Below are 11156 nucleotides of genomic sequence, written 5' to 3' on the forward strand. Positions count from 1 at the left end.
TGGTTGCAATCTGCAACATCAGCGCCATGCCACTATATCCCACACAGTGTTGGGGAGTAACTAGTTACATGTAAGTCGTTAAATGTAATTAAACTACAAAACAATGTGATTGTAATCAATTACAGAGAAAAAACATGTAATTAAGGCCATGTTTACATGAAAATATTTCTCATTCTCGTTTTGAAAAAAGTTCCGTGTTCAGACGACAATGTTTTGCACACGGATCCGCAAAAATGACCATAAACGTTGTAGTATACATGCCAGGCCAGTAGTTGGCGGGATGACAAAATGGCAACCGCACAAACGTTTGTCTGGACGGACGACAAGGTGGAGTTGTAAATCTACACCTTGCTGGAGAAGCATTTCTAAATTCAATAGGGTGAGCAGCACAAACAGAGCTCAGGAGTCGGCCATTATTGTGGTGATGGTCGACTTTCTCTCCCCATTTTCAAAACGTTGCATTTTCAGGCACCCAAAATGCCGCTGTCGAGTAAACGATTAGCCAAAACACAACTAAAGTTTACCGTTTTCATTTGAAATCTGACCTAAAACAGGACCTAAATTACAGCTACTAATCAAAATGTTCATTATTACAAAGGGGTTACATTCAAATATATTCTTCTCATTAAAATATTTTATGTAGAATATAACATTAATTTGCATCTTTTCACCGTGCAGGAATGTCTTCTTTTGACATAGCCTATACCCCGACATTTTTCATCTTTATTGCCCACAGATTTTTATTGATAGTGTTGACAGAAATAAAAAGCTAAACAGAAAAGCAATCCCTAAAGCATTAAAAACCATGCCAAATAATATACATAAATATTAAAGTTTTGGAAACAAATGTTTTTATATACAATGTGTAGTAATCTTGTTCTGCATTGAATTTAGCTCAAAACATTTTCTAAAGTATGCTGACATAGTTAAAAGTATTGCACAGGATTTCTTTTTTTTTTTTTTTTTTCAGGGGAAAGGTGTCATTGAGTTGTCGGATGTAAGTCAGATTCCACAGAAGAGGGAAATGAAATTTTTTATCAGTTACACAAATCCCGACTCCAACAGCAGCTATCAGCAGAACAAAGTGTGACAGGCCCAGTCAGTCACTCGTGTTTTTGCACAGTGAGTTTGAAAGCAAGTGCTTCTTTCTATAAATCCAGCAGTAACATTAAAACTAAATGTGAGAAAATGTTTATTTGACAGTTCATGGAAAAAATGGGTTGGGATATCTGGTGCTGCATTTAACTGTTTTTCATTTTATTTATCCAACCAGAAATTCTTTAACATGTTGGGTGCCTCAGGGGTCAGTTCTTGGACTCGTTTTATTTTCATTATTGTCGAGTTAATGTTGAGTTTTAACCTCATAGCCTGCCTGAACTTGACCCGGCATAGACAACAACAGAGGACGCTGGACAACTCCACTCATTCTCTTCATTTACTGAAACGAAAAGTTGTTTTGTGTCTCTTTGTGGTCGTTTTGTGTCTCGTTGAGGTCATTTTGTGTTTTTGTGGTCATTTTGTGTTTCTGTGGTCATTTTGTGTCTCTTTGTAGTCATTTTGTGTTTCTTTTTAGTTATTTTGTGTCTCTTTGTGGTCATTTTGTGTCTCTTTTTAGTCATTTTATGTTTCTTTTTAGTTATTTTGTGTCTCTTTGTGGTTGTTTTGTGTGTCTTTGTAGTAATTTTCTGTCTCTGTTGTCGTTTTGTGTCTCTCTGTAGTCATTTTTATGTCTTTGTGGCCATTTGTGCCTCTTTGGGGTTGTTTTGTCTGTTTTGGTAGTTCATTTGTGTACCTTTTGTAGTCATTTTAAGTCTCTTCCTGATCAGTACATGTTAACTTGAGTGACATTTTGCAGGTGAGGGCTTGGCTCCTCAGGTCCTCTAACCTTTTTACACCTACAGTTTGTAATAAAAAAAAAATAATAAAAAAAAAACTTGTGTGAAAAAAGAAGGCCTCCAAGAGACCTCTGAGGGAGCTACAAGGTTCCCAGCTGGGTCATTGTGCAAACCTGCTGTTTCAACAATCACAGCTCCCGACGATGTGGCAAAGAGCCAGTTTCAGTTAAAGAACTGCCATGACCTATTGGCTGGTACAGCTGAAAAACACTGTTGTGTAAGACAAATATTGGACATCAGCAGAAACGCACCTTCCCTGAAATTAAGCATTGCATTGCCAGCGTTATGATGCATGCTTGTAGGACACACAGGAAGACAGCCTGAAGGATGATTGACTCGGGAGTGGATTTATTTTAAAGCAACAGAAGTTGCATAAGTAAGTTAATCATTAAGTTAAGTTGTATTTTATATAGCATCTTTCTAAAGTGCTGTACAAAAGGAAGGAGGTTAAAAGAGCAAAGATGAGTACAGCACAAATATTGCAACAGGAGAAAATAGCACAATAAAAAACAATAAGTAGCTTCACAGCTCCACGAGTCCATGACTCAAGTATAAAAACACATATTAAAAAGAAAGGTCTTCAGTTGTGACTTAAAGCATTTGATGCTGACCTAACTGACCTGTTTGCTGACCTAACCCCCAAGGTACCCCCAGACAACAAATGCACAGACCCCTTGTGTTTTCAGTCTTGAGTGAGGTACAATTTGCAGGCCCTGTTTAGCCAATGTTATTAAGGAGGCTATTTGGCATAAATGACATATTTGCACCCCCTGCTGCTCACACATATAAGTGCCACTTTGTAATTCATTCACTCAGACTTTATTTACACACAGAAAAAACACATTTAGGAACCAAAGCTCTTTTGTACATGCGCTGTATGTCAAGGTTACATCATAATAAGACTACAATAAAAGTCTCAGCATACTAACATGCACACAGTTGCAATGCTAATGCCATGTTCACCAACAAAGTTAAGCATGCTAACATTTGCTAATTACTCCCAAATGCAAAGTGTACCTGAGGCTGATGGGAACGTCATTACTTTTGCAGGTACTGGACAAAAAAAAGTTTGGACTGACTGGTGCTGCCAGAGGACAAGTCACAGGAATAACAGAGACAGTAAGACAAGTCCTCTGTCGTGTCATGACATTTATAGTTGTTATCTGACAGCTTTAGTTACCAGTTAAATTTAAGTCACGTTTTAACAGTTAAAACATTTGATCAATTTAAAACCTATTATGCATGCTTATAAATTAAACTAGTTCGTTACAAGTAGCCCTGCCATGATAACAATAAAACACTGCTTACATTAACACACCAATAATAATATTTCAATAATATACATATAAAACCCTCTGACTGGGGTCATTCTGCATAACGAGTACTTTTACTTTCCATACTTTCACCACCTTTTAATGCTAATAATTCTCTACTTTTACTTGGGTAACATTTTGTCCGTGCAGGACTTTTAATAGAGTTTTTTTTTTTTTTTTTTTAACTTCATTACTTGAGTAAAACATCTCAATACTTTTTCCACCACTGCTAAGAATAAACCAACTTTAAAAGAGTTTTAACCAAGCAGTGACAAAAGAAGTTATGGCAACAGAAAATAAACATGAATAAGAATAAAAAAAACCATCTGTTGTATTAATAAAGTGTTCATGAAAAGCATCAGTGTGTTAGTCAAGAGCATCACATCATGAGTAGACTAAAACTCTGGCCTGGATACGGACTGCCGTGCTCTCCACAGCTAGTTGGGTTCCATTTCACATAAATATTCCTTTTCAACTGGGCAGGTTGCATCATACCACGTTGCCATTGGGTTCTCAATGTTCATGATTGCTCCACATCGTTGACCACCTACTCCGTGGTTGTTGGACTGGCCTGGTATCCAGTACCTAAAGCAAGGCCCAAGTTATACTTAATAATGATCATAATTATTATTATTATTATTATTATTATTATTATCACCACAATTCTAATAGTAATAATCTACATCTTTTAAAAGAATCTTTAGACACACCTTTGTACTCTTTTTTTCACAATGTGCCGGTAATTATCATATGAAATACATTTGAGAATCTCTTCACGTCTTTAAAACAAACAGACCTGGTGATTAAACCAGTAAAAACACTGAATAAAACAGGTTCATGTGAAAAAAAAAATCTGTAATTTTCTGACACAGAGGGGCTGTCAACTACAGTGGCTGATGCGAAAACACAAAGACACAAAACTCGAATGACCCTATCAAGAGCTAATGTGCAGTTTGTTCACTCTGGGCTACTGTAGAAACATGGCGGTGCAATGTGGCAATCCCCGTAGACAAAGACCCACACTAGCCTATAGAGGTAAAAGGCTACTTTTAAGGTTAAAAAAACACGACGAGTATTATTCTCATGTGATTATGCACTTAAAAGACCTTTAAATTGTACTTTTGAAATGTACAAGAAGAGGTAGCTTGTGGTTTAATGGGCACCTAATTACACAACTATTAAGATTATATACAAGGTTAATGAGCCTTTCTGGTTATGGAGAAGATCGATACCAAACTAAATATGAAGCCAGAGGCATCAGGCAATTAGCTTAGCGTAAACATGGTTCTAGAGGAGTTACATATGCACCTAGTGCTTGGCAAGGCACACTCAGTACTATATTGCCAAATCAACATGGTTGACTGGAATTTGTCTTGATGAGCTTACTTAAAGGTATACTATGCAGGATTGTCAGTTACTGTTTGAAAGTGAAAGTAATTGCCAACCTCATTCACTGTTGTTTGCCATTTCACCTTGCTATATTCGCATTTTATGGCCCAGTGTCTCTTGGCTACTTGTTGCTTCGAGTCTGGCACCTATAAGCCACAACCTCACCTAAACACTGTGGGGGTACACACCCATAAACATCCCATCGAACACAGAAAATATGAAGAAAATACGAAGATACAGACAGAGGGCTGCAGAGTCCCTGCAAATAAAGATGTTGCCATGCACTTCTAGTGGGTCAAGAGTGATGTCAAGAGTCAGGTGCTGAATTGGTGACTCTTAATTTCAGTTGCTGATTGTATCGATCTTATGTGCTGCCTGGTTGAAGATGTGTGTGAAGCATCCGTGTTTTAGAACACGTAGCTTCTTTGCAGCAACATCTATATGTGAAGCACCGTCCACTGTCATGGCAACAAATTAGTCTGGACAGACACGATTGTAAACTGTAACTGCAACTTGACTGGTTTTCGAAAGCATATAACTGTGAGTCGTGATTCGAGTTTCAGTTGTAAACAGCGTGAGCAACAAATGTAGCTATCTTGGACCCAAATTTGGCCAGGCTGGCTGTTTTCCCCAGCTCCCAGTCTGTATGCTAAGCTAAGTTAATCGCCTGCTGCCTTCAGCTACATATTTACTGTACGTGAGACATAAGCATTGCATCGTCAAAAAGGGGATGAGTGTGTTTCCCAAAATGTCAAATGATCCATTAAACACTGAAACACTACACAGTGAGTCTAAAATCTCTTACCCTTGATTGTGAAGTGTCACATTATTTATCCACACCCAACTGCCTTCTCCATGAAAATCGATCAGGCCAATCCAAGTCCCTGGCTTTCTCCACCATGGGCGAATGCTTTTATCCAGTTTGGGTAGGTACTCAAAAAGATTGAGCTAAATAAACAGAGTTTAACAACATCACAATGAGTTAGTTAAAGGTTTACCTTTACAATATTCATTACCAGTGCAGGCCCAGATAGCAAGTGATGAGATGATGAAGAAAGCAAGTAAGCAAAACCTAAAATCATCTACAGCTCACCCCTTTTCATAGCAGATAATTTCACGTGTCAGATAAATCTTGGGTGCTATGTCTGATATGTTGAAGTGAACGAATGGATATGATTGAATTGAATTTGGTGGTGGAAGGTCAAAGGTCAAGGTCACTGTGACCTCATAATCCTCTGCAAAGACTTTTGTGTCCATTATTCAACGATATATCAAACAAAAGGGGAGATGTTTGATCAGATACTGAATTGGTGACTGATCTTGAAACTGTGCTGATTGTATAGATCTCCTGTGTGTGGAGGTTCTGTGTTCTAGTCTCGCCACCAGACAATCAGAGATCTCCACCTTCTGATTTAGTTAAACAAAGTGTCGAAAGACTGACTTCTGAGTCTATCCGTGTTCTCACAGACATAGATGGAAACTGTGGGAGAAACTTGACTGGTGTGTGGAGGCATACAACCAAGAGGTGGCAATTCTTGTTTCAGTGATTGTAAAATCAAAAAATGTCATTCCTCATCTTCATCACTTTCATCTTAATCCTGGTTTTTGGATCTTGAGTCCTGGTCGTTCTCACATTGTTTATAGCAAAAACAAAAGTCAGTGCACTGTACGTTTCTTGACCTACAGGAACATCTTTGTGTTGAACAATCTCCTTTGCAGTGACATCCCACCATTTCAGTGATGGCCTGAGGAGCAGGTGGTACAAAAGTGGTATTAGGTCTCAACTGGCCTTTAACATCCATGTGGCCATTTTGCAGGGGATTCAAAGTTACTTGCTGCTGACTGATTGTCTGGCCCCAAACTCGAGCTTGCACATGTAGCTCCCCCATCCATAAGCTGTTTCAGTGCATCCTCTGTAGGTGGTAGCTTGTTACTCTCTGCCTTGTACTTGTCAAAATGTGCCATCTCAGCTCTGTAATGTTTCTTATTGTGATTCCTTTTGAGTAATGGGAAGCAAGCGCAAACCTAGTCAAGCATTTCTGTTGTTCCTCTGTTACTCTAAAATTATCTGAAAGCATCCTCAAAGCTTCAGTGATGTCATCCTCATCTTACAAGAAGCATGTTACGTTAAGCCTAGTTAACACTAGACAACTTCAGCCCTGATTTGCCACCTGCAAATACTTTTTGGAGCCCCCCAACAAGATAACTAAACACACACTAAAAGAAAAGACACTAAAATGATATTTTTCAGACTGACAAATCAGGAGAAAGATAACTTAGATCAAGACATGTCTTTCTTTTCGCAACACACTCTCAAGAGATCTGGCAACAGTTGACATGATCTCTTACTGGTTGACATTAGACATTAAGCTAGCAGATAAAAATGTGCTCTATCCTTTGACTGGCTCCATCTCTTGCATCACTGTGGGATGCATTGAAGTATGTTTGCATATCTCAATCTCAACAAGACAGCCGCATGGTCGCTCCTCCCGTACTCAGGCAGCGTTGCTCTGCAACCACCTTTTAATGGCATATGGTAGTGATCCAAACTGTTAATTCTCCTTGTGACACAGGGTGAGCAGTAACAAGACAGCACCTCACATTTATGTTGCCATATCAGTCCTTATTTACCATTAAGCCCACACCTCCTCCCTTTCTCTCTCTTTCGTTCTGCCAGATCAATAGAAAAAGAGTCTGCCTGGTTGAGTCACCTGGTTGAATGACACTGTCCATCCACACCTATGTCTTAGCTGCCAAGCGAGTTCTCGACTGACAACTGCTAAATAACTTATTGTGTTTAAAATTAGCTATGTACGTCAACCAGTGGATAACCCTACCCACTCAGCTAATCTCTGCTGTTGTTTTTGTAAAGCCAGCTACCAACGCTATCTAGCAAGTGTAGTATAGTGTGTCTTACAGTGCCTTAATAAGAGATACGAGACACGATAACAAGAGACACAGCAATTATTTACCTGATACAAAACATTTTATAGGCAAGTGTAGCATCAGATTCTATTTCTGATATATTTGAAATGGTCCTTTTTGTTTTCCTGGCTTGAAAAATATGGAATTAACTACTAAATTCAGAGCCAATTAGATTTATTGTAAGGGATACAGCTAAAAAAACGGGTTATAGGTGGTCACCATTTTGCATCTTTTTGTGGTTGGTGAGCAGGACAAATTAGTGGACCAAACTTCAGTAACTTGTCTTCTAAACACTGCCACATGGCCTGTCTCTCAGTTTCTCTGCACTACAGTATCCATGCTGTATAACAGGACTATTGGTGTACATTTAGACATCAAGAATAAATCTACCCACTCCTTCATGTCTTATTTCTATCTACATACTGGACTTACCTGCTCCTCCAAGCTATCAATCACAGCCAGATCGCCCCCACGCCTGATGCAGTCCGCCCTGCTGTCAGTCCAGTTCTTTCTAGGATTGGATGCTGATATAGAATGGAAGTAGCATGATGTGTTAAACAAGAGCCACCCTGACTGGCATCGTCCGCAATTTCCCCCTGTTGAAAGAAGAAAATTAGTTAAAGTCACAGCAAGAAGAAAAATGTTTGATTCCAAAATGTAAAAAATGGATTCGGCTCTCACGAATATCAGATGTACTGGACTGCAGTGTTGCTTTCTCCATTTGAAGTATCTCAAGCTGCCTCTGAAAGCCGTCACTGGCTGTCTTGTTCTGCTCTAACTGCAGTTTTAGTTGCTGATGGCTCCTGAGCTGTTCCTCTAATGCTTGTTGGGCCTCTTCTTGAGCTTTAATTGCTTCGGTCTGCATTTTCTGAAGTTGTTTCACCTCTACAATGAGCGCTTCTGCTGTTATTTGGTGTGGATGAGATTCCTCGCTGACGTTGCCACCTGTGATCAGCAGAGATAAAAGGGACCCCTTTTATTCATCTTACATGTGATTAACATAAAACACTGTATGCATTTACCAAGTCATAGCATTGGGTATAGAAAGGGTAAATATAGTTAACTGTCTGAGCTTGGTAAATATGTCCGTAGCTTAATTAATGAATTGTTTAATACAGTTTTCCCCAGACTGACTGATCAGCAAGTTAAATATGGATATACGACACCTTCATTGGATCTGTTGTACTCACAGAAAATTCCAATAACAATAGCAGTTAACATCAGAATAGTGTTTAGCAGTCCTAAACACATGATAACCAGCGGATACCGAGGAAGACTTCTGGACCCAGCTCTGACTGTGCACATAGATCCTGAACAAACAGACACTGGTGTGAGCTTGAAGTGAACAACAAATAATAAAGCAGTATGTTTTCAAAGATCATTATGCGGACAGTTTTAATAATGCAAGCCTACCTTTGTTTCCTGTGTTATGGTGTGAATTTTTTCCATCTGTGCCACCATCATCGTTCAAATTCATGTCTGGATAGCCGTCTGGTCTTCAGGTTTTTACTGAGAAATCCCCTCAGCGTGTCGCTTTTATCTATGTGAGGTGGGTGCTGTGTCAATATTACAAAACTGTGTGTGTGCGTGAGAGAGAGAGTGAGTGTGAGTGTGTTTGAAGTTAAATACATTTGACATACTGATTCACCAAATTTGCTGTGGTGACCTCTGATGTGCCACCCACATGGGGCAAAGATTCAATTAGATGAGTGTTCGATGATGTGATGTGATGTGATGTACTGTACTGTACTGTATGTCTAGAAGTCTGGAATGTGGGAGAAGTTTGATTGATGTAACCCCTCCTGCTGCACACAGATATGCAGTATGTGTTCCTTTGAAATAAAGTGACAATTACCCTTTACACCACCATAACTATTCCTTAAATATATCTGATAGAAGATCATTGCAGGCAGTGTATAGGACAATATAGGATTATGATATGATTTTGTATCAGTGTGATACCTTGGTACTCTACCAAGTACTTAAAGGTCTAGTGTGAAGGATTTAGTGGCATCTAGCAGTGAGGTTGCAGAATTTAAAGTCCAGGTAAAGCACCATCAGTGTTTTTTTTCTAAGGGGGTTGTGTATGTTACAGTGCTACTGGCTTAGCTTCCGAGTGTCCTGTTGCTGAGCAGTGGGCTGATCTTCCTTTCAGTTCCTTCAGCAGAAACATCCTCAGCGCCTCAGAGCAAAAGAATATGCTTATTTTTTCATGATTTTAAAACTTAATTTTACACACTTCGCATTTTTTTATCATTCAACTTTAGCTGAGTGGTTATGACAAACTTATTACACATATTTCTTTTTGCTATACTTGGACTTTATACTTCTCCATGTGTAGAAGAAACGGTCCCTGACGCAAAAACGCAAATGAAATTCCATACTAACAGGCTCTTTCATAGGCTAAAACAGCATGGGATATTGTGACAACAAGGCTTATTGTCCCCCCACTTTCGGTACACACAAGAAGACACCACTGGCTCCACTATAATGAACCAAGAGGCACAGTCTGGTGTGCCCTGCCAAGTGTGTCGGGAGCATGCCAAACACACCTTCGGTAATTCCGTGGTCAGGCTCAACACCAGACAGTGGCGCACTTGGAGACTGGGTGAAATCAGAAAGAACACATTATTTTAGGTAGGTTTATTAAAAGCTGTGACAATCATGACTTATTACATTCACTACTTTCACCCTGTTTAGGTCACAGGGATCTCCCCATCATGATGCACTGACAGTTTGGGAACCCTACAAAGAGTTTTTGTCTGGAGGAAACCTAATATTGTGGGACAGAGATTTTTAAACTTTAGTCTGGAGCCTAAACAATCTCTACCACTTAATGTTGCTCATCACAGCATCACATCTAGCTGTATTATGATCAAAAATGTGGAGCCTCAGTCAAACTTAGGCCTCTTTAAAAAAAAATTGATGATGCGCAGCTGTTACCCTGCTTAACCAGTGTGTAGGATAGATTCACCTGGTGAAAAACTGACAAGAACAGATAGTCCTGAGGGACAGTGCGTAACATCACGCCAGAGACTGCAGATGGAACAGATGACTGCTGCTTTCATATGGCTGAAGAGAGTTACTAGTGTAAAGGAAAGGCCTTCAGTAGCCTATAGCATGAAGGCACAAGAGAGAACATAAGTCTTGATATTTACATGTTGAAAAAACCCTTCTCAGCACCTGCAAGCTTTTATAACAATAACTGCCAAAAACAGCCCAAACTTGGTAAGAGCACACAGTTGCCTCATAACATGATGTCATCAAACATTACCTGGCTAAATGTAAATGTCTTCATAAAGTGACAAGATTAAGAATAAGTTCGAAGGGTCAAAGAATCTGTAAAATGGTTAGCAAACATTTATGAGAATATTTCCCCAGCGTGTGATAGATGTCCACAGTCCTCTGCAAATCTTATATATCTTTGCTACCCCGTCAGAAGTTATTGGGGAGCAAATTGAACCTCATGCTTTTTGTGCTTTATTTGGTGTTTCACCTTCACCATCTTCTCTCTACAAGACCCAAAATTATATTATAGCCTTTACAACCCTATTGGCCTAGTATGAGATTGGCTATCTCATACTCGTTGGATAAGGGACATCCTATATTTTATCAGACTGGAAAAGATTCAGCT

The 11156-nt window shown here is 39.3% G+C and overlaps 1 protein-coding gene across 1 annotated transcript; it reads right to left on the reverse strand.

The window, feature by feature from the left end:
- Window positions 1-3320: 3320 nt before the first annotated feature.
- Window positions 3321-9910, reverse strand: LOC125900512 (CD209 antigen-like protein B). Its single transcript, XM_049595554.1, has 6 exons — window positions 8936-9910; window positions 8713-8832; window positions 8204-8467; window positions 7955-8118; window positions 5403-5545; window positions 3321-3793 (listed from the first exon to the last, which is right to left on the reverse strand). Exons 1-6 carry the CDS (start codon window positions 8997-8999, stop codon window positions 3646-3648), a joined length of 903 nt encoding a protein of 300 aa, XP_049451511.1. The 5' UTR covers window positions 9000-9910; the 3' UTR covers window positions 3321-3645.
- Window positions 9911-11156: the final 1246 nt, after the last annotated feature.

Source organism: Epinephelus fuscoguttatus, linkage group LG14 (assembly GCF_011397635.1).
Source record: "Epinephelus fuscoguttatus linkage group LG14, E.fuscoguttatus.final_Chr_v1".
Classification (NCBI taxonomy): domain Eukaryota; kingdom Metazoa; phylum Chordata; class Actinopteri; order Perciformes; family Serranidae; genus Epinephelus; species Epinephelus fuscoguttatus.

Bases quoted from the DNA above. Each gene is read 5' to 3' on its own strand.
- LOC125900512 (XM_049595554.1), bottom strand. From the start codon at position 8,999: ATGAATTTGAACGATGATGGTGGCACAGATGGAAAAAATTCACACCAT. The intron at 8,119-8,203 runs GTGAGAGCCGAA...TTCTTTCAACAG, and splicing joins GTCCAGTACATCTGATATTC to GGGGAAATTGCGGACGATGC. The intron at 5,546-7,954 runs GTAAGTCCAGTA...CTGTTTATTTAG, and splicing joins TTGATAGCTTGGAGGAGCAG to CTCAATCTTTTTGAGTACCT.